This window comes from Carassius carassius, chromosome 32, assembly GCF_963082965.1.
Source record: "Carassius carassius chromosome 32, fCarCar2.1, whole genome shotgun sequence".
In the NCBI taxonomy this organism is placed as follows: Eukaryota; Metazoa; Chordata; class Actinopteri; order Cypriniformes; family Cyprinidae; genus Carassius; species Carassius carassius.
Window position 1 is genome coordinate 27,262,723 of NC_081786.1, and position 24,193 is coordinate 27,286,915.

General features: G+C 35.7%; 1 protein-coding gene across 4 annotated transcripts in view; it reads left to right on the forward strand.

Moving 5' to 3' along the window:
• Window positions 1-24,193, forward strand: part of ralgapa2 (Ral GTPase activating protein catalytic subunit alpha 2) — a 164,716-nt gene that overhangs the window by 41,449 nt on the left and 99,074 nt on the right. For all 4 annotated transcript variants that reach the window (XM_059520864.1, XM_059520865.1, XM_059520866.1 and 1 more), the window contains exons 4-6: window positions 17,714-17,771; window positions 22,506-22,549; window positions 22,639-22,819. In XM_059520864.1, coding sequence (XP_059376847.1) covers window positions 17,714-17,771; window positions 22,506-22,549; window positions 22,639-22,819 — 283 coding nt within the window. The remainder of the gene's footprint in view (window positions 1-17,713; window positions 17,772-22,505; window positions 22,550-22,638; window positions 22,820-24,193) is intronic.

Sequence of the window (24,193 nt, forward strand, 5' to 3'; positions counted from 1 at the left end):
TTTTCATTGGTCAGTCGTTGAAGCCTATTTCTGATTGGTTGTTGCTGTTTTGACAGCATTTATGCCAAAAGCAAAGAGAAATTAATCGAAGAGAAGAGTACTTGGCCATGCGCGAACACACGGGACGCAGTCTAAGCACATACACGCTTACTTTAAGCGAAGAGGAGAGATTCGTGATTGCACTGAACACGTTTTAAGTGCAGGCATACTCTCTGAGCGAGCCCAGCCCAGAGAAAATTCTTACAAGAGCAACGTGTATCTGAGAGCGCGCGCCCAGTTCCCGCACGCGAGCAGAGAGATTCGCGCATTATATTAATGTACTTTCACACTACAATTATGTGCTCTCGAAATTTGACAGGGAAATAACGCCATACATAATCAACATTTGTTCACAAAGCTGACACTTCAAAGTTTACTGTTCAGGAATCAAAATCACTCAGACTGTTATGATAATAGAGATCTATACTGTAAGCTCAAACATAAAAACAAAAATAAAAATATTAAAAAAATATTTTTTAAATGTTTAAAATGTGTTGATGTAGGATGTGAGTTTATAAAAACAGTGTAGCTAAAGCCATAAATCTACCAAAGCTTCATATGAAAATTTCATAATCTAATCTGTAAAACTGTGAATTTTATGAAATATTTTCTAAGGACATGTCGTGTGTTTTTAGAGAAGGCTAATCTGATTGATTTATGGCACTTGTCATCTCTGTAAGATCTCACATGTAAACACTCCTGTGTGCTTTGTCTGTGTTTTTGTCTCGTAAAACTCCCCCATTCATGATTCTATTGTTCTCACTTTCACACCTCCGCCAGGTATGACACATTATACGCATTATTCTTTTATCATTATTCTTTTGCTTTTATTCCACCTTTATTAGCCTTTGTAACAAAGTTTATTGTGGTATTTCAAGCTTTACAATCCACCAAGCTGCAATCTCACTTCAGTCTCAGTATGCATTTAGCCCTTATTTATCAAAAGTCTTACTATAAAAATACAACAAAACATTTTCGTGAATTACGTGAATTATTGTGACAGAAAGGCATTATGAAGAAGAAATGCACTTGCTATTAGTAGCATTAGAGCTAATGTTAGCATCAAGCTACATCAGACAATTTATGAATTTATGAAAAGGACACTTTTACTCAAAACTCACTTTAAACCTCAAGTGTTTGTAATTACTTCCTTTTGCGATCACGGATGGAATTTGGTCGTTTACTGTTGTGAAAATACGCTATTTATTAGTGTTGTCAAAAGATCCGGTACTTCGGTACCAAGTCGGAACAAAATAATTTAAATGTGACGGTACCAGGTTTCTTTAAGTACCGGTAGTACAGAGGTCCCGTTCAAACCCGGTTCAGCGCTATGATTTCCGCGAAGCAGAAAACGAGGACGGAATCTCAAAATCCAGTTATGAAAATGAAACTTACATTTTAATATGGACAGTCATGGAATCTGTCAAAGTTATCATAAATTAATCAAATCAAATCTCCATATGGACCAGTATCTGTAAATGTTAAGCCGCAAAAGTAGTTTGAAATATGAATCCGTGTTCTGCGCGTCTCTGTGTGAATTAATGAATGGCAGAGACGTGCGGGTTTGTTTACTACATAGACTGAAGCGCATGACGCTTGCATTAATTTCAGCATCTGAGCTTCAGAGTTCTCTCTCCATCAAGCCATCTGAACATTTCAGTTCATCTCAATGGACGCACAGCGCACCTGTATGTATTTGATGCTCTGTAAACTCTTTGTGAAGGCGCACAACTCACCGTCGCTTTACTGATAGCGCTGTTTCTCACACATGCAAAGAGAGAGAGAGCGGGAGTCTTACCACGCTGAATCGACACGCTATATGTAAACTATTCTTTGTTGTCTTCTCTTGTCAAAATAATGGAGTTCATTTAGAATTATTCATATTCATTTTCGAACAAGCAGAAGATATACCGGTTTCTCCGGTAGTGGGCGGAGCTAATGCGCAAATGGCAATTTCATTGGCTGGCGCTGATCTCTTACCGTCCCTGTTTTGATTTCAGCAAATCAGTTTGACCGAACGCAGACAACGTGATTAATATTCATGAACCCAGCAGCTCATCAATTCATAATGCATTGTATATACATTAGTATGATAGTAGAATTAGTAGTAGTATTATCTTTTAATAATAATTAATATGATCTATTACTTTTTTTTTTTACAGAAACCCTCAATGACCAAAAATATCACCACCAGTCTTAAGTTCAGTTAAAATGACAAATATGCATTCATTAGGCCTAAAAGTTAATTTTTACATAAAGGCATTGTGCTAGAAATATTACTATTATTTAGTAAAATGTATGTGATACTGCTACTACTGTTGAAAAAATGTATAAAACTTTATTTTTTTAAAGAAATAAATCACAATATTTCTTCCATGTTTTAATTTTAATAGCAAATCCCCTTTATTTACCAAAAATAAAATGTGTTTAAATTTTATAAATTAAAAGACAAATTAAATTTGGGTGAAACTTGTTTACTGTTTTTTATAATTATATAACTTGTAAAAAAAAATTTAAACACAATTGTAAATAAGTATAAAGAATGGCATTGGTTTTATTTTTAGTGCTAAAAGGTAATTTTTTTTTAATTAGCATATTTTTGTGTTTTGCTTTGGTACCGAAATTGGTACCGAGAACCGTGGATTTTCACTGGTATCGGTACCGAATCCTGAAATTTTGGTACCGTGACAACACTACTATTTATAGCCTTTTACATCACTGCCAAGTTAGCATTTCAGATGTACATTTTCTATGCACAAATGACTTAATTACAAGGACACTTGGAAATCCCACATGGATAACTGAAGTTTGCACTGTTTTTGTGCACTTTAACGTGTTTGACATATCTAGGGATTGTGTCTGAAGAGAAACAACATTGCTAGTTCATGTAACTTATGTTCCTGGAACGATTGTTGAGGCCTCTTTGCTGCAACCTGTAAGAAATGAACCAAATGGTAAATAAAAAGAACGATTAAGATCTCAAAAAATCTTAATACAGTGCAAGTTTATTATAATGCTTCCACGAGTCATGAATTAAACTCTCGAATGAATAAAACTTTCGAATCGGCCCGCTTAAATGTCTGATTCTTCAGGCACCAACGTTAGCAAATAAGAAAAAAAACTGTGAGATTATTCAAACGGCTACCACGTCAACACATACATCAAATACACAATTTCCAAATTTATTTTATTCAACAATGCTAAACGTTACTCTTTAATCAAATTGAAGACGTTATAAATGTAATGTTGCCAGATAAGACATCTATATATGTATATGCTTCCACATGACAGGAATGGCACTTCAAATTTGGCTATCAACAATCTTGTTTCTGCATGAAAAATCATGATCCTATGAAAAATGTGTTAAGTCTTACCTCTAGCTGCATTTTCTGTCGAGTCGGGACTCGGGAGTCGGCTGGCTTCACTGCTTCACGCTCACACGGTGTCGGCGGTGACAGTTGACGTTAGCTGGCTAGAGAAAAATCCAAGTGCAAAGGATGTTGGGATCATATTTCCGGCTTGTGCACCAACCGATACATCACATACACAATTCCAATTTTATTTTTATTCAACAATGCTTTTGGGATCTTAACTGATGACATTATCGAATGTTGCCAGATTAGAAAATCTATCGAAATTATGTGCAGTTATATATAGATGTTTTTTTATTTTTATACATTTTATTTTTTTTTGGTAATAAAATGCACACAAGACAGGAATTTACTAGAAAGTGTCCTACTCGTTTACCTCTCTCTCTCTGTGCACTCTTAAAGTTGAACAAATAGGTAACTTTACAAGAGTAAACTGTGGAAATAAATCAGCAAAGTTACCTTTCTGAAGTTAAAATTCTGATGAAAGTGTGGAATCTCGTAGCTTTTCAGCTTTCCATGGCTGGAAAAAAAAAAAAACCTCTAGAAATGGCTGTTTTGTTATTCAGAAAAAAAAAAAAATACTGATGAATTTACCCGCCATTGAAAATTGATCATGATGCTTTGCAGATCTACAGTAACATGCTGTATACAGGTTCTACAGTAAGCATTTGCTTATTTTACAGTAATAATGTTGTGAAAACTACAGAAATTTGTTACAGCGTACCCAAACATTTCTCTTAAGAGCCAAATGAAATCTGAGATCTTTACAGATGATTTTGAAGAATCAATGAACAAATGCAGAAATTCTCTTGTGTATTTAGATTTTTCTGGTTATCAAATGAAGGCATAAAACATTCATTTAATTTTTCTTTTAATTATAGAAAATTAAGCAAACTTTATTTTTTGGCAAACAAAGGGGATTTACTGTGAAGAATTGATTATTCCTTAAAAAAAATAATGTTTCATTTTAGTAGTAGAAGGCTATGTACATTCAGCTGAACAAAAGTAATACATTTCTGGCAAAAACTTGTTTTTAAATTAAACTAGACTTTTTTTTTTTGTTAGGTTACTGTGAATACCTTTACAGTTCTGTGTGTGTGGTGTGACACTAGTTTTACTCAAATCAAACGGTCAAATGCTCATGAAGTGACTTTCAGAGCAGTTCTGGAGATGTTCTTCATGTGTTTTCGTCCTCATTTAATGAGACGGCAGACGCTGAAATCACCGCGAGCGTCACGCATGCTTCAGTGTGTTTAATGAATGAAGCCGCGCTTCTGCGCCATTCATGCAGGATTCATATTTAAATAGACTTTTCCGGCTTAATATTTACAGATTAGTCCATATCACGATTTGATTTGTGTAATGACCTATTTTTGATTTATTCATTCAAAATTGGAAAGATTCTGTGACATTCCACGTTAAACTGTAAATTCAGTTTTTATTACTGGATTCCGCGATTCTGTCCGCTTTTTCTGCATTGCAACATTCATAGGAACCTACAGTTGTCAGTCTCATATTTGTACCTGCAAATGTTTAGGCAAACCTGTGCTGTTTGAGTAAAATGTTGTAAGATCAATGGCGGAAGTTATGGTTATTTTTTATTTTTTTGTTAAGTTAACCAAGGGAATAATTTACTACCGTATTTTTCGGACTTTAAGTCGCACCTAAGTACAATTCGCATCAGTCCAAAAATACGTCATGACGAGGAAAAAAACATATATAAATTACTATAAGTCGCATTCATTTAGAACCAAGAACCAAGAGAACACATAACCGTCTACAGCCGTGAGAGGGCGCTCGGTTTTCAGTAGTAGGCTACAGGATCACTGAGCAGCATAGAGCGCCCTCTCGCGGCTGGAGACGGTAATGTGTTCTCTTGGTTCATGTCAAATTAATTTTGATAAATAAGTCGCACCTGACTATAAGTCGCAGGACCAGCCAAACTATAAAAAAACTGCGACTTATAGTAAGAAAATGCGGTCCGAAAATAATGATTAGAGGAATTGACTAAACGAGAGAAAAAATAACTAAAATCTAATTAAACAATTGTTGTTGTAGCGTTTGCCAAAATTAATGATGCCTGGTGTCACTGACACATTTTAACAAGTCTTATTTGAATCTAGTGAAACACATCTTACAGAGAGCACAGAGGAGAATGTTTGTTGTACAGCGTCTGTGAGATTCCCTGACCTGCTTTTCCCGGACGCTGTGGTCTCAGGCCCTTTCACTCCACAGCATCATCAGACCTCTGATCCCTGAATCACTGATCTCATGTCCTGTGCCTCCTTCCTGAAGCCCATCTGACTGACTGACCCTGGCCCAGGGCTGCTTGGCTTTTTTGCTGACTTCCGAGTCTCCAGTGAATAAGCTCAAAATGGCCCTTTGCTAATGGACATGTTCCTCTACTTTTATCATGTGTGGAGCCTCATGGAAGCACCTCTGACTGCACCGCAGAATACGGTTGTGTGGTTGAATGTTAAATATGGTTATCTTCATAAACAGTTAGGTTATGAAAGAAATTGGCAGCCACACATAACTTATTTGGCTTAGATCAATTGTGCACCAATAATGTGTTCACAACAAGACAAGATATGTAACTTAAAAAACTGAGTGAGTTTAGACAGACTTGGACTGAAAACAAGAAAACCAAGATGCCCTGAACTTTCACATGAGATGATCTGTTTTTAGTCCCCAACATTGCACTCAGGGCTGGGCAATATATGACAAAATAAATTATATCTCAATATTGTCCATTTTTTTACGATATTCGATATATATCTCGATATGTTTGCATTTTAATTTAAATACTACAAATTTGGGGAAAATAATTAAACTGGGATAAGTATTGTATTGTAGTATTGACAAGTTTTTAGCTAAAAACACAAGTCTGTCTACGGTCTAAAAACCCTCTCAGATGGAGAGCTATTTGCTGAAGTGCATAGATATTTATATCTATATATACAGAGGTGGAAAGTAACGAATTACATTTACTCGCGTTACTGTAATTGAGTAGCTTTTTTGTGTACTAATACTTTTTAAAGTAATTTTTTAAATCTGTAATTTTACTTTTACTTAAGTATATTTTGTTTGAAGTATTGTACTTCGCTACATTTTAAAACACATTAATTACTGAGTAAAAAAAATAAAAATAAAAAAAATAAATCGCTCCCTGGAAACTACGGCATAATGGGCAGGAGGGCAAACTGGCGCTAAAATCACAAGAAAGATGCAGACGGACAAAACAGGCGTTAGTGGTGCAGACACCGCTGAAAACGAAACCCCGTCATATTCTGAAGTTGAACTCGAAGGAAATGAAGTGAACCCCTGCCCATATGTATGCTCTATTATGCTGTGTATGCTGTGCTTGCCTAGGAAGACCAAACTAGCAGCTTATAAAATCTCAACAAGACATCAACCCTTCGCAAGAATGTAGAGGTAAGCTAAATAATTGCATCGTTGCATTGGTGGTTAAAATGAAGCTTTGACATTTTAGCAAGAGTTTTTTTGCACAAATTAGCTAAAAAGACCGTGGTGAGGAGTGTGCTATTTTTGTTTTAATGATGTGCGCGCGCATTTATAGTGCGTTCTTTCACTGTGTGATTCAGTCTCCTAAAATGCATTTAGAATGATCACAAAATTGAAGATATAGCGGCAGAAAATTCACATATTTATGTAATTTCATATATTAAATCAAAATCACACAAAGAATGCCATCGTTTCCTCCAAAAATCATCATGAATATATACATACATATATATAACAGTTCAGTAAATAAGTTAATTAAGAGACTTGCATTTTAGACACCATATTGCCTTTTTTAGCTCTACTTCTACAACAGAAAATAATCCAAACACAGCCACCAAAGCACAGTTTTGCGTCTCTGAGCAACGTGACAGTGTTTCGTTCCTGAATGAATCAACCGTTTAAATGATTCGGTTCAATCGCAATGACTCACTTTTTAACAGTGACTTGCTGACACATACTGGCCATTTTAATTTCACATTTAAAGTATCTTTTGATTTTTTTAAATAATTAATTTCTTATCATTTCAAATGAGTATTCAACATTTTATGTCTTGTATATCAAAACATTATTCATGCATTTTTAACTGCAGGTTAAATGCATTCTTGTCCTGCACTAAACAGTGTAATACATCTAAATGCCACTTCCAATGAATCTTCTGCATTTCCTCTGCATTAAAAGATGAGTTTGTTGATACTGATTTGCCTGGTAACAGCCCAAATGTTTTATTATTCTAAATAACTGATTCCTTTAATTAAAAACAACTAGTTTGAGATTAATAGACCTATCCCAGGGGTGTCAAACTCAGTTCCTGGAGGGCCATAGCCCTGCAGAGTTTAGTTCTAACCCTGCTCCAGCAAACATATCATGTAGTTTTCAAATAAACCTAAATGATTAGATTAGCTGGATCAGGTGTGTTTAATTAGGGTTATATCTAAACTGTGCAGGACTGTGGCCCTCCAGGAACTGAGTTTGACAAACTTGGCCTGTCCCATTTTGACTCCCTCCCACTGTTAAAATGTAACTAAGTAATTTTTACTCTGAGTTAAGCCTAAATGAGTTACTTTTTACTTTTACTTGAGTAGATTTTTAGACTGGTACTTTTACTTGTACTTAAGTAAAATTTCATTAATGTAATGGTACTTTTACTTGAGTAGAATATTTTTGTACTCTTTCCACCTCTGTATATATACAGTTATGCCCAAAAATATAAAAACCCTTGGTAAATATGATCAAAGAAGGCTGTGAAAATTAATCTGCAATGTTAATCCTTTTGATCTTTTATTTAAACATTTCACAAAAATCTAACCTTTCATTGGATAATAAGAATTTAAAATGGGGGGAAATATCATTATGAAATAAATGTTTTTGTCTAATACACATTGGCCACAATTAAGGACACCCCTAGAAATTCTTATGAGTAAAATAACTCTGAAGTATATTCCCATTCATATTCACAATTTTGAGTACAACAGGGTGATTATGAACATGAAATTATCCAGCCATGGCTTCCTGTTTCACAGAAATATAAATAGGGGGGAAACAAAGCCCAAATGCCCTAAATCATCCATCACAATGAGAAAAACCAAAGAATATATTTCTGATGTGCAGCAAAAGATAATTGAGCTTCACAAATTAGTGAAGTGGCTTTAAGAAAAGAGCTAGAGCTGTGAAAATTCCCATTTCCACCATCAGGGCAATAATTAAGAATTACCAATCAACAGAAAATGTTACGAAACTGCCCGGAAGAGGACGTGTATCAATATCGTCCTAATGTGTGGTGAGAAGGAGAGTTTGAGTGGCCAAAGACTCAAAACATCACAGCTGGAGAATTGCAGAAAATAGTTGAGTCTTTGGTTCAGAAAACTTTTAAAGAAATTGTCACAGAGCACCTACATCACCACATGTTGTTTGGGAGGGTTTCAAGAAAAATTCTCCTAGCTCATCCAAAAACAAACTAAAGCATATTCAATTATCAGACATGACTGGAACTTCAAATGGGACTGGCTTCTATGATCAGAAAAAACTAAAAAATGAGCTTTTTAGCAGCTATCACTCAAGATGGGTTTGGTGAACACCGAGATAAAAAGTACCCATGTGTACAATAAAATATACTGCTGTATTTTTGATGTTGTGGGCCTATATTTCTGCTGGAGGTCCTGGACATCTTGTTTAAATACATGGCATCATGGATTCTATCCAATACCAACAGATAAAAAATCTGTAAGTGACTAACTCATGTTTGGATCTCCCAACTGTACAATAATCCAAACACAAACCTCAAAAACAACACAGAAATGGGTCACTGAGCTCAAAACCAAGCTTCTGCTATAGCCATTCCAGTCCTCTGACCTGAGCCCTACAGAAAATGAGATGAGTGAACTGAAGAGAAGAAGAACCAACATGGAACTGGGAATCTAAAGGGTCTGGAGTGATTCTGGATGGAGGAATGGTCTCTGATCTCTTGTCATGTGTTCTCTAACCTCATCAGGCATTATAGGAGAACATTTAGAGCTGTTAATCTGGCAAATGGAGGTTTAAAAAAGTATTGAATAAAAGCTTCATCATCGCTTCTGCAGTGAGGAGCGAGCGTTTGCGTGCGCATGGTTGCCAGATTGCTTAAAATAAGCAAAACACCAGGAAGAAAATGAATCTATGTAACAGTGAAGCTATGATTCAGGGACTTGAACACTTGATATCTGGCAACCGCAATCATGAGAGTTTGCGCAGTAGAGGAGTGTAGACCAGTCTGCAATAATATGTTCTGGCGCGTCCTTTTGGGAAAGTATGCTTGAATTTGAAATATTCTATATTCACGATATTTTCAAATTTTACATTGTCATCAAAATTATTCTGATACTATCACTAATATTCGATATATCGGCCAGCCCTACTGTGCATGTAGCCTGAATCATGTTGATATGTGATATGAATGCTCATGAAAGTCTGAAGTATTGGTTCGGTATAACAAGAGAAATAATCTATCAGTATATGATTTAGGGCTGTAGCTATCGAATATCTTAGTAATCGAGTATTCTACCAAAAATTCCATCGATTAATCGAGTAATTGGATAAAATGTGTTTTTGCTTAATTAAAGGGCAATATTAATTATGCAAGAGAAAATAAGACTCCTGGGTCTCATAAAATTAATAACTAAGTTTCCTTTTTTAGAAAAAAAAATTTTTTTTTAAATGCATAGAATGCAATGCATACATCATAAATAAACGTAATAATTACCCATTGTTTCTCTGTCTGTACTTGTACTGTGAACAATGACAAGAAAGTTGACAGATGAATTAAGTGCATTTAAGTGCCATTCAGTTGGGGTTTTAAATAAAGCATTTTCTGAGATGCACATTAAACATTAAACACATAAAACATTAATTTAATTTATCTTTTAATTATTGAAAATTAACTTAACTTTTTGTAAACCAAGGGGATTTACTATTAAAAATAAGACATGGAAGAAATGTAGGCTATGTACATTCTGCTGAACAAGAGTCTTTAACCGGACTTTTATTTTGACGGGTTGACGTACCTTTACAGCTCTGTGTATGTGATGTGACGCTAGTTTTACTCAAAATCAAACGGTCAAATGCTCATAAAGTGACTGTCAGATCAATTCTGGAGATGTTGTTCATGTGTTCACGTCTTATTTAGTGAGACAGAAGACGTGCAGGATTCATATTTAAATAGACTGTTCCGGCTTAATATTTACAGATATTAGTCCATATCGTGATTTGATGTAAGTGCAATGACCTATTTTTGATTAATTCATTCAAAATTTGGTAAATTCCGTTTTTATGACTGGATTCCGCGATTCCCTCCACGTTTTCTGCATCGCGGAAATCATAGGGCCCTAGCTGTGGTATGCCAGCTCTATCTCGCAATGGACACACGCCACGACGTTCTCTTTACGTTTGCCCGCGCCCTCAAATCATAACACTGCTGACTCTGCGCTTGTGTCTCCTTCCGCTTTGTGGGTGACGTAAACGCGTTGTCACATAAAAAAAATCATTGCGAAAGAACCTGATGTGAGATTTAAAATAAATTAAAAGAGGCTTCGAGGCAGAGGAATTTGCCTCGATCATTTTATGTATTCGAGTTACTCGAGGAATCGTTTCAGCCCTAATATGATTGAATCAGCACAGCGTTAATACGATGAGAGTGTGTTAATATGATAACTCCTGTACCAAATATTATTAGAGTATGAAAAGGGTTTTCTAGTGAGCAATCCATTTGTTCTTGTGTCTGTTGAGTTGAATGGCCATCAGTGATGTCAGTTTAGGCTCATTAGTATGCAAACGGACCAGAAAGGTCATAAATTAGCAAACAAGGAACTGTAATCTCTCTCTGTCTGACTGGGAGTTTTTGCAGGCTCTCAGTTTGTTGGTGCTCTCCTCTGTTGTGTTGGATTTTGATATTCTGGGTTTGTGGTACTTAAGCGGTGTGCTGTATTTTGATAGCTAAATGATTACACTCGCTGAAAATGTGTTACTACATTATTAAAATATATTAAGGACATGCATTTTAATAACATTAGCACAGTGGTGGTGCTAATATTGGTTATGCACAGTTAATTCTTTTTACTGTTTGGACGAATTGTCTGTGTGATCTTCTGATCTGGAGATTATGTCTGGATGTTTATGAAGGGAATAAATTCATGGTTCAACAATCAAAAGCCAAGGATCACTTATGGATACCAGGGTCATTAAACAGCAATATGTCACCCTGGAATGTATATTTATAACCTTGTGTGTTATTGTTAACAAATTCTGTGTTTTAGCATGTCTAATTATGTGAAAGCATAAGAACAAGTTTCATTTATTCTTACATTAGCCTTATGATTTATTTATTTATTTAATTATTTTTTTCCACTCAGAAATTATGTATTTAAAAGGTTTTAAAGTATAAAACATTAATTTAATATATCTTTTAATTAATTAATATTAAACATTTTATTTTTCTGAAAATAAAGAGGAATTAATATTAAATTTAAATCATGGAAGAAATATTGTATGATTATTCCTAAAAAAGGTTTTAATAGTTTTAATAGTAGTAGTAGTAGTAGTAAAACTTGTTCATTTCATTTGTATCATATTGTCTTTTATTTTATTTGTTCTTATTTTTTTACTTACTGTTTAACCCGATATAACTAACTTATTTATGCATTTATTTGTTGTTCATTTGTTGTAATTAAATTGAATTTCACATTGAACTTAAAGAAACCAGAATGTCTCAGGAGTTGGGATATATTTGTTTGCATTTGTTTTGTGATTTGATAAAAGATAAATTAAGAGCAGGAACTCAAAAATGCTTGAATGTGTGAACGTGGTAGCCTTCGTATATTGTCAATATACCGTTTTCAGTTGGTGATTGGAGAAACTGCCACATCCTGTTCCTCTGTTCACGTTTCTCTCTTTCTAACAGTCTCTGGTTTGGACTGGTGCAGATATTGAAACTGTTGTTGAACTGGAGAGATTTGTACTGATTTGCTTCCCTCTTCTGGAGTGTCTAGGTATTGGAACAATGTTTTCTAAAATGTTGGAAGATGTTGCTTCATCAACAGTTTTTTGGTGCTGTTATATTTATTGAACTCATAGGTATTGACTTCTGGATCTATAGTTTTTGCCATGTAAGGTTGAACAGTGTTTATTCCCTTTTCCATTACAAACAGACACTTCTAAGAAAGAAGAAGTGAGACTCCAGTACATCTTTCTGTAGTAACTACTACTGGACCATGTATTGTTTTATACCTGTTATACAGTACATGCCAGTGATTTATTTATTTAGTTATTGTAACATATTTTAACAAGAAATCTCTTGTTTTAATGTATATTGTTCACTTCTCATTTTCACATAAACATCATGTCAGCAACTGAGTCAGATATTCATTCAGTAAACATTCAGATTCAGCAAGTTGTTAGACTGCTTTCTGAATGGGATTGGATTTGCTTAAATGTAGTGTATTTATTTCAGTAGTGATAGTCATTCTGCCTGGACACGTTCTTTATTATTATTTATTTGAATTTAAATTGGCATGAATGAAAATAAAAATACAACAAATACTTACATTGATGCATAAATAAAAAAACAGTGATTATAGTCATCCTGTCAGAACACATTTTTCCCCATTATTATTAACTTAAAATGATAATCAAGGGTGGTTTTCATTTTGCCAAATATATGTTGTTTCGTAGCGCACAATTAAAAGATAAATGTACTTTTAAGAGTATTATATACGGTAGTACATCTGGTAGCAAACACTTCTTCATAAGTATCTCACGATTGAGTGTTTGTTGCACACAAACATGTCAGCGTGTGTCAGTCAGTGTCCAGGGCATGCAAACGTCACCGGGGACCTGGGTCTCTGCATGGCAACCCAGAAGACTTTTTTCTCTTTAAAATAATGTCAGTTATATGAAGAAGATGATTAAGAATAGCAGATGCTATCTTCCATTATCTCTAACTTATGTATTTCTTGTTGAGGCTCTCTAGCATTTGCAGTGTTTCATAAGCTGTGCCTTGAAGGCTAAATTCTTGTCATTAAATTATAAGATTGAACATCATGTACAAACCATGTGTTTACAGACTGTGACCTCTGACCTTCCTGGTTGTTTTTCAGAGTACTTGCTGATCCTTGTATCATATGACTGCCTTTTCCAGGCCACTGGGTTTCATGTTTTATATCGATGGACTTTGACATGCCTGAACTCATAACCCACCTTTGATTTCTGTGCACTTGGGATATATAAAACGAAACCTTATCAAAATTCAGCAAGTCTGTGGATGTGTGTGTTTACACAACTAGTTGGTCATAAACAGGTTGCTGAAAATTGAAAATGAACTGATCCAAAACATGTATGACTGACTTTGTTCTCTCTTCTCTATTTTATGGATTTTTTTTTTTTTTAAATGCTGTAAACTGTACTGTACTTAAAAATGAACAGCAACGCCCGAACTATTGAAGTGCCCCTATTATGGGTTATGAAAGGTTCATATTTTGGTTTTGGGAGTCCCCAACAACAGGTTGATATGCATGCAAGGTCAAAAAAACACTTCCATTGTCTTATAATATGCATTTATTTTTACCTTTTTTGCTCAACACACAGTCTGCTCAACAATTCATTTTTCCAAACCCCTCCTTTGCGTGGCATTAATTTTAATTTCATCTCACCTGTAATGCCTGATAAAGCAGTGTTTGTGAGCACAGTGCTGCTTTGTGTACAGCATAACCAGGGAAGCAGCTCATTTATGCTCCAAAAGTGGCACCTAGTGGCAAAGAATCGGCTCTTTCTTTCCTTTGAGAGACAACAACTTTTTACACAACACTTTCAGATTTAAAACTTTGCAGGATGTTCACTTGGAGCTGTGTTATACTCTGCATGAAAGATCATTTAACTATCCATAATAGGGGCACTTTAAATTCAGCTACTATTTATTTACGTATGTTCTTATATATTAATTAACATTCAAACAAAAACGTTTATTCAGATATTTGAATTGCTCATTGAATGGCACTTTGATTTTTGCTTTAATTAGACTGATGAAAAGGGAAAGTGTAATGATATAATTATGTTTCTTCTTTAATTCATTTGGAAATATGAAAACTTACACTGTGGGTGTCTTAAAGACTTGTATACATAACAGATTTATTCAATCATACAGGAAGTAATTAAGACATCTAGCAAAGAGTATGTTGTTTATAATCATTGTGTTCATGCACTAAACAGACATGCCTGTGATTGGCTACAGCAATCAGCACAAACAGCAAAAAAAAAAAAAAAGACAATTGTGTTGAGCACTGCAGTGATGACACATTTTTTGTTGGCCAACCGGGAAGTTTGTAAAAAAAATACAATGGGGCTTTACTGAAAAATGTGGTCACAGAATAAAAAAAAAAATTAAATATTTTCAGCTGAAGCACTTTATTTCAGACATTTAACCAAAAACCCATTAAAAAAATGGGGCCAACATGATTAGAACACTAGTATTTTCAGCAGCTAAAACATGGTTTTAAGTCAGTTATTTTATCTTTTGCTGTAGTGTGTCAGTAGGAAATATGTGTTTCCAAACATTAATTTTTTCCATTAATTGTAATAATCCAGTGAGATTTATGTGCTCCACACAGAGATCTGATCTGATCATTATCGATCTGTCTGGAATAACATGAAGAAGCAGAACAAACTGAGACAGACTCAATCCAGAAAACACTTCAAGAAAAAACTCTGCACAAGTGCACAGACGGCAAAAGCTGCTTTAAACGCAAAGGATGCTCACACCAAATGTCGATTTAATTTAGTTAATAGAAGTTAATTGATACAGAAAATCTATTAATGACATTATTTTTGACAGCATCCTCATTTTACAACATTTTTTTTTAGTGCCTAAAACTATTAACAGAACAGTAGCTTTGCAGGGAAGCGTCCTGGAGACATTGCCACAGTTCTTCTGGATTGAGTCTGTCTCAGTTTGTTCTGTTTCTTCATGTTATTCCAGACAGACTGATGATGATCAGATCAGATCAGATCTCTGTGTCGTTTATATTACACACTACAGCAAAAGATATAAATAACTGACTTAAAACCATTTTTTAGCTGGTGAAAATACTAGTGTTCTAATCATGTTGGCCACCACTGTACATCCTCTCCAACAGCACTTCATTGAGTCTGTTCTTGGTGCTACTGGAGCTGCACACAGATGGTGGTGGACTTCTCAGTGTCTGGGTGTTTCTTCTCAAACGCTCTGCTTCAGAAGTTGCGTGGCATGTGGTAGCGGTTCAGGCCCATCTCTCCACGGCTGGTGTATTCTCAGTCATGCTCAGCATGTGGTAAGCACGGCGAGTGTGGATAACGACGGTGCAGAAAAGCCTGCGCTAATGCGGCATTCTTATGCTTGGAGAGCTGCAGCAGATTAGCGCAGACTCTGGCAACCGGCAGCAGCTCGCAAACTCCACGCCACGCTCCTCAAATCCTCCATCCCAGACACCGCTGCAGCGCAGCAGGGGACCGCTTTCCGTTACCTCTGCGATCCCCGAGTGTGCGGGCTTACACAGAACCCGCCACTGGATATCAGCTCCAGTTATTTGTCAGTTTCCTCACGATGAAGACAGGCTGTAATCCAGAGCTGTCCTTCCACACGCTGAAGATCAGTACAGCGGTGCTTGAATGCTCTCATACTCATGTGTCAGCACGCTCCACATCAACACAGGACGTAAATGAGAATGACACGATGAGTGACGGCTGTCACGTAGCACGTGAGATTATGGTGTCCTCTTCTTGTGGAGTGTCACGGGTGTCACTCTTTCTTTGCGGTGACAGACTTGACCCCATGTTGCTGTTCTGTGGTTGAGTGTCTTATAATGGCATTACTCATAATGCACTGCTACTGATGACATTACCGTTGTCCATTAGAGTGAATCTTAACCCACTTGTCTCTGTGTATATCACTCAACAGGGACACGTCTAACTGTCTGTGAATAGCCGCTAATGATTTGGTGTCAGAAGGGTCTTGTAGTAGTAAGGTCACAGTTGGCTCGACAGCTCTTTCTCTGCTGACTGTTTCAAATAAATAGCATGTAGGTGGAACCTTTGTCAGAAAGTATTTTCTGCGTTTTTGTTGGTAATAATAATTTTGAAGCTATTTTGCAGAGTGTGTTTTTGTGCTGGCTTTCACATTCTTTAGATTCTGTGCATTTGTCAGTTAACTGTAGTGGCATGAATTCACTTTTTCTTTAAGCTGTGAAATTTGCTATCTTCGATTGATTTCCAAGGACATTCTTTCTTCATAAGGATGTTTTATTTACTAACCTTATTAAATTGATGCATCATCTTTTATACCAAATTTTTGCATTAAATCAATAACACATATGAGATACTGTAGGCTGTTCCCAATCAAATGAAATCTGTTGCACTGCACATACTGTAAACCAACATTTAGATGCATTTACACTACAACTGCATTAATAATACTACGAGATTAATGTTTTAAAGATAATACATTAATAATGCATTAAATATTAATTTAAAACCAGCAGTAGATGGTGGCAGATCTTAATCATCAAGTCACTGAGTAATTCATTTATCCAGTTTGTTCAAAAACTCATTCATTCATCATTTCATCCATTCAGAGACAAAACACTGCTGTGTGTTCTGAGAAGCGCAATGGTTCTGCTGTGCTAAAAAAAGTATAAAAATGTAACTTGCAATGTAACTTTCTGTTTATTGAACTGTTGGTAATCTGTATCACATTTGTATACATATAAGGAAACCGGCACACTTGCTGTAAGTGATGTTACTTAACTATATCATATAGCCCATATAGACTTTTTGGCCTCATATATTGAATTTTGTCAATCTCACTGCATTCTATTAGGCCACATGAAGAAGTGAAAGTGGATAATCTCAAGACTTGTCTTTTTGTTTTTGTTTTTTGCAAGTGAGAGACATACTTGATAATGTCAGCTTCCACATTGTGATATCATTGTAGAGGATACATATCACACACCCCTAGTGGGTGGCATAACCAGAATGATGAATAAAAGGTTTACTTTGCTTCTTTTGTGTTGTGGCCTGGTGAAAAATAAAACCATCTACTTACATTGAAGGAGAAACCTGAGACTGAATCCTGACAAGGTTTTATTTTTATTTTTATTTTTTTGCTGCACCACTTTATTATTATTGGGTGTAAACTATATATGAAGTGAAAAATGACTGATATTGAGCTCTTGAATTTTATGCTATTTAATGTGATTACGGAGTGTCCTTATTTTTCTCTTCAGAAAATTCTGCAACTTCTACCTGAGAAAATCAACAGTCGATGGCAGTTTCACAGTATAGGTAAGTGCTGCTCAGACCTCATTTTACACTCACATGGTTCATGCCACACAGTTTAGTTGTTGAAATTGAAATATTGCTTACAGTATCAGTATTTCTTTGAGCAGTATTATTTATTTGTCAGTCTGTATGAGTTTTGCTGTTAAAGCAGGTTCAGGAGAGATTCAGTGTAACCTGGTTTAATACTTTCTCAGAGAAAATAATTAGCTACAGAGAGAGTGAGAGCAGGAGGTTAATAAATGAGAAATGCAAATGAGAGGCTTCATTGAAATGCAAATTGCTAAATGAAATTATGCGTCTTGTGGTTTCAGTCTTCCGTACAGGAAGACCCTCAAAGGATGCAATAACCTCAATTAAAGCCCTGCACAGACAGAGAGACAGACAGACAGAATGACAGAGAGACAGACAGACAGAATGACAGAGAGACAGACAGAACAACAGACAGACAGAGAGACAGAACGACAGACAGACAGAGAGACAGACAGAACAACAGACAGACAGAATGAGAGACAGAACGACAGACAGAGAGACAGAACGACAGACAGACAGAGAGATCCTCAAAGGATGCAATAACCTCAAAGCCCTGCACAGACAGACAGAGAACGACAGAGAGACAGACAGACAGAGACAGACAGACAGACAGACAAACAGATAGAATGACAGACAGACAGACAGACAGAGAGAGAGACAGAACGACATACCGACAGACAGAGAGACAGAACAACATACAGACAGAGAGACAGAACAACAGACAGACAGAGAGACAGACAGACAGAGAGACGGACAGACAGAGAGATGGACAGACAGACAGAACAACAGACAGACAGACAGAGAGAGAGAGAGAGAGAGACAGACAGACAGACAGAACGACAGTTAGACATACAGACAGACAGAACGACAGACAGAACAGACAGACAGACAGAGAGACAGAACAACAGACAGACAGAGAGAGACAGACAGACAGACATACAGACGGACAGAGAGATGGACAGACAGACAGAACAACAGACAGACAGACAGACAGAGAGACAGAACGACAGACAGACAGAGAGAGAGACAGACAGACAGAACGACAGTTAGACATACAGACAGACAGACAGACAGACAGACAGAACGACAGAAAGAGAGAGACAGACAGACAGACAGACAGAACGACAGACAGACAGAGAGACAGACAGAACGACTGACAGACAGACAGACATAGAGACAGACAGACAGACAGCGAGACAGACAGAACGACAGACAGACAGACAGACAGAACGACTGACAGGCAGACAGACAGACATAGAGACAGACAGACAGATAGCGAGACAGACAGAACGACAGACAGACAGAACGACTGACAGACAGACAGAGGGACAGACAGAGAGACAGACAGACAAGACAGACAGAGAGACAGACAGACAGATGCCTAGGGGAAATTCAAGCAAAAATTGATGCAACAGTATCGAAGGTTATTGATTTCAGCTATACGGCTTTCCTTGGCTAAATTATTTCCTTACACTCGCAATCCTCTTTCTGTCAGCTAAAGTATCAAAACATAGCTTTGCTTTTTAATAGATTTGGTCCACTTCCAATCTGTGTTGAAGTAGTTCCTCAGTTGATTATAAGCGAGTCTGATCCTCCAGTCTACTGTAGACATTGTGTGACTCTTTCATTCCAACATAAGAAAACACTTCTGGAATCTGCATCAGAAATAGCATGTAATTACACAGTTTATGTATCTCAGATAGGACATGGATTCATTTAAGCTGCAGTTACAGATGCATAAAAAGGCCTAATGTTTTGTTTTTAACATAAAACATTGAATACTGACATTTGAAATAATTTAAAACATGAAAAAAAAAGTTGAAATGGGAAATTAAGTGAATGTTAACCCTCTCGAGTCGATTTACGTGGATACGCGTTTTGAGTCATTTTCTCCTGATAACCCCGAAAAGAACTTAAATTACACTTTCAGTTTTAATCGTACAGATAAGAGCAATACATCAATCAAATCTGTAAAGGGTCTACTTTTTTGGATACAGACATAATAACAACAGAACTTTGTGCACTTATAAAATAAAGATAACAAACAAGGTGCGCTGTCTGCAGCCTTTGTCTGCGCTGATCTTCTTTTACAAACACGTCATTTAAATGAACTGTAACTCCGTGAATACTCAACGAAAATACATGAGAGAGATATCTATAGAAAGCTTGACATGTCTGCTTTTAAACTAAACAAGTGCCGCCGAAAACAGATATTCTGTAATAGAGTAATCCATATGAAAACAACGCGATGTCTGTTTTTCATGTCTCCCCTCATTATATCTAATGTGACCACGCCCCCGCGCCGAACGCGCTATTCAGATTCAAACTGAAGCGCGGCTTGAATACGCCCATAACAGAAGAAAAAGCAGCGAGACTGTTCTTCAAGTTCTTTTATTTTACTGTTTGCTTCGCGATGAGAGGAATAAGACATAATTCACCCCAAAAAGATGTGATGTGGTTGAGGATTTGAGAAATGGATTTCCTCAGAAAAAAAAGAATGAAGCACTTTATTCAGCAGAGATCATAAACATGAGTAGGTCTCTTTTTATTTATTTATATACTTGTACTAGTTTTCACATAACGTGTAAACATTTTACTAGTTAGACTTTTTCCAAAGACTTTTTCCAAACTATAATTCCTGACTAAATATATAATCAAGTGAAACATTATGAAGTTTCAATAACAATATACAACACTATACCATTCAAAAGCTTGTTGTAAATAATATAAATGTAACAAATAAATAACTGTAGGCTAACAAATGTAAAAACAATGCTGTTCTTTCAATTTATTCCCCCTAAAAAAAACTAAAAAATATTCTCAGCTCTTTCCAACATTAATAATAATAATAATAATGATAATAATAACAACGATAAATGCTTTTTGTAGAAAATAAGATTGTTAAAAGGATTTCTGAAGGATTGTGTGACTGGAGTATTGATGCCAAAAAATTTGTTTGAAAGTCAGCTTTGATTGTTTCTAATAAACTGTTTAACTGCACTCGCAAGTGGATATTAAAGTATGTTATGGGATAATTAAATATATTCTTAATAAACTACAAACATAAAATTATATACTTTTATTTTGTCCTCACATTCTTTCTTGTAACTCTTCCCTCTCAGCCACACAGATGACTGAGAGGCTCATTATGCAGCTCATTATGCAGGCCTTTGTCTTCTCAGGTGTAAATCACAATGATATTCATGGTAGTTGACGCCTACTCGCATATGACTTTTACCAACAAAAAGTGTCTTAGAAAATTTAAACCAATATATTGTTTTCTGTGAGTGAGTAAACAAGATGATTTTCACATCATTTAGAAAGAAAAATTCTAGGCTACAAGCTCCAGTTCTCAAAAATCCCGGGAACCATTGTTCTTTATGTGTTTTTTTGCCTTATTCAAGTGTTTTAACATTTTTAGTTTTTCACTAACCACGCATAACATTTTTTTTCTCAAAAACACAATCATGTACATACATGCATTTCACATATTATTATAGCCCAGTTTGTGCTGATTACAGTGAGATTAGACTTTACCCATTTAGATATTTATAAGAAACTGAAAAAAGCACAAATGTCAGGGCATGACAAAACTTCTCCAGGCCCCAAAAATACCTTTAGACTCCAGAGGGTTAATGAGTGAGTCACTGAGATTCAACCGATTCGTTCAAAAAGCTGATTCATTCAATAAGTAAACACCGTTAGAGGTGCTCTGATCTGTTTGGAATTATTTTCTTTGGCAAAATCGAGCAAAAAATAAAAAAGCAATACTATGTCCAAAATGTAAGTCACTTATGGCTTTACCGAACTTGCATAAAATGATGATCAAATGTGTTCATGCATCTGCAGAAAAACAGTACTCTCTGTGTGATATAATGATTTCCTTCAGGAGATTCCGATAGTAAAACAAGTCTTTGTAAATTGAGACACTGACTCCTTCATTTATTATTATTTTTTTTAATTTTGTTCAAAGTAATATATTTTTTAAAGACTTAAGCAATGAAAATGTCAAAAGCACTAGTTTTTATTTTTAATTTAGTTTAGTTTTCTAACCTTTCTTCCTTAAGAATTGTGAGATAATCATGATCTCCAGTGTGTATATATATATATATATATAAACATGATTCTCAGTTTATCCAGAATCGTGCAGCTCTAGTTTGCATGTTGTTTATTGCTGCATATAATAGATATATTATATTATATAGATAAATAATAGAGGTTTAATTTCATAAAGCACAAGTTGATTCCAAAATTCTCCTACATTTTTTTTTGCATTTTTTGTTTTTCATTTGAATAGAAGACGGTTAGTTTTTCCCCGTTTCATCATTGAGGATTTCTTAAAAAAAAAAGTCTAAAAATCTCGTCTCGTCTGGTCTCGTCTCATGGGATAAGTGTCTCGCCACACCCCTATGGGATACCATAGAAAATATAAGTGGACACTGGTGTGGCTTTTTTTTTTACATTATTGAACTGTAATATATAACATTTTGAGATGCACAAAGAACAATGCAGTGAAAACGAGCAATACTGTTCCCATGATATGACTCATACTGTGATGCAAGTCCTCTCTCAGCAGCAGGCGTCAGCATTCAGATCGCTTTATCATAGTAACCTTTTTAATTACATTTAGTTTTGTGCATCACAAAGCAGTGTACTGATTAAATAATTTACTGATTGTGTGTTATTTTAAACCCTTTTCTTTTATAGGTTCTATACTCAAAAAACTTTTGCACACTGGAAACTCTTTCAAGGTAAGTCGCTTAATGAACCAGGAGAGCTTCAAATGATGATACACACATCTGTTGTGGATCAGTGTGAATGCAGGAGTCTGTGTGTGCAGATCCGCTGTGAGGGCATGCGTCTGTTCCTGCTCTGGCTGCAGGCTCTGCAGAGTAACTGTGCAGAAGAGCAGCTCCTCATCTTCGCCTGTCTGATCCCAGGATTCCCTGCTGTACCCTCATCCAGAGGACCCTGCACACTGGACACCATCATATACAACCCCTTTTCCAACCCGCCCGACGGTAACAAACATGCACACACACTGACATGGCCAACTATGCTGGGACCCACTGTATATGAAGTGTCTTTAGCAGCTATGTACTGACATTTGATTGAATGATTTGATACTGTGGTCTTACTGTGTGCATACATATTTGTACATTGTAACTGCAAATACAACACAGTGGTGAAATTAATTTATGTAATTACATCTGTATTTAATCTGTTGACCCTACCCCTTAACTCATGTCCCTGTCCCTTACCCGTATCCTAACTCTATAACAGCAAAATTGTTTAGGGTTGCACTCATTTTTAAGGTGTTATTACTCCAGTTCATGTAATGCACAGTAACAAGGACACTGGAGAATAAAGGGGTGCGGTTTAAAAAAAAAAAAAAAAAAAAAAATATATATATATATATATATATATATATATATATATATATATATATATATATATATATATATATATATATATAAAATGAAATACAGTTGTCAAAAGCAAAATCTAAATGGAACTGCATAGTAAAAAACATAGACTCATTTCCAAGAAGTGCTAAAATACAGACTCATTTCCAAGTTTGGCCTACAAACACACATAAATCAGCTGAACTCAGTGTAAATGCTGTACATGTACTATCTTACCTGAAGTAACAAAATTACCCTCTTATTGTTCCATGTTCACAGTTTTACCATTCATTCATTTTATCCCTCACCATTTACAACAAATCTACTGCGTTTCTGTCTGGGAATGTACTTTTTAATGATGGCCATTAATGCTCTTGTGGCACAAAGGCACTTTAAATCTAGTATTAGAGTGTAATAATCAAATGGTGGCACAGCATCCTCAGAAAAGGAGGTCAGAGTCTGTTAAATGCTGAAAGGAATGATTTCCCTTGATGTTTCCTCTCGGAATAGATTTTATTGATGCCCTTGAACCGGTAATGACCCATTCGTTTCAAGCACTGTGGATGTGTTCAAATGCATCTGAAATCAGTGAACATTCCTTTCTGTCTGTGCTGACGTGCTTTATGTCTGAATAGATTTCATTAGTGCAACACATAGGCTATTCACACTGAAGGCTGTTCAGCCTTCTGCAGTAGTGGCAGGGACAATGTGGCACGACGCTTTGAGCTGACACAGTCCATGTGATAAAAACAAGCCGGATGCATTCTTGCAAAAAGTTTTTGAATAATTAATTATTAAAATAAGCTTCAAATATTATCCCAGTTTACTGTGCATAAATGAAGTTAAATTATAAACGATTTATTTATGTATTTTTGGAAAAGAGGGGAAAATTCAATAATGACAGAAGACTAGAAAAAGTCATAGAACAAATATACATTCACACATACATAAAATTAGTAAATAAACAAATAAAATGTGCATAAACTTTAT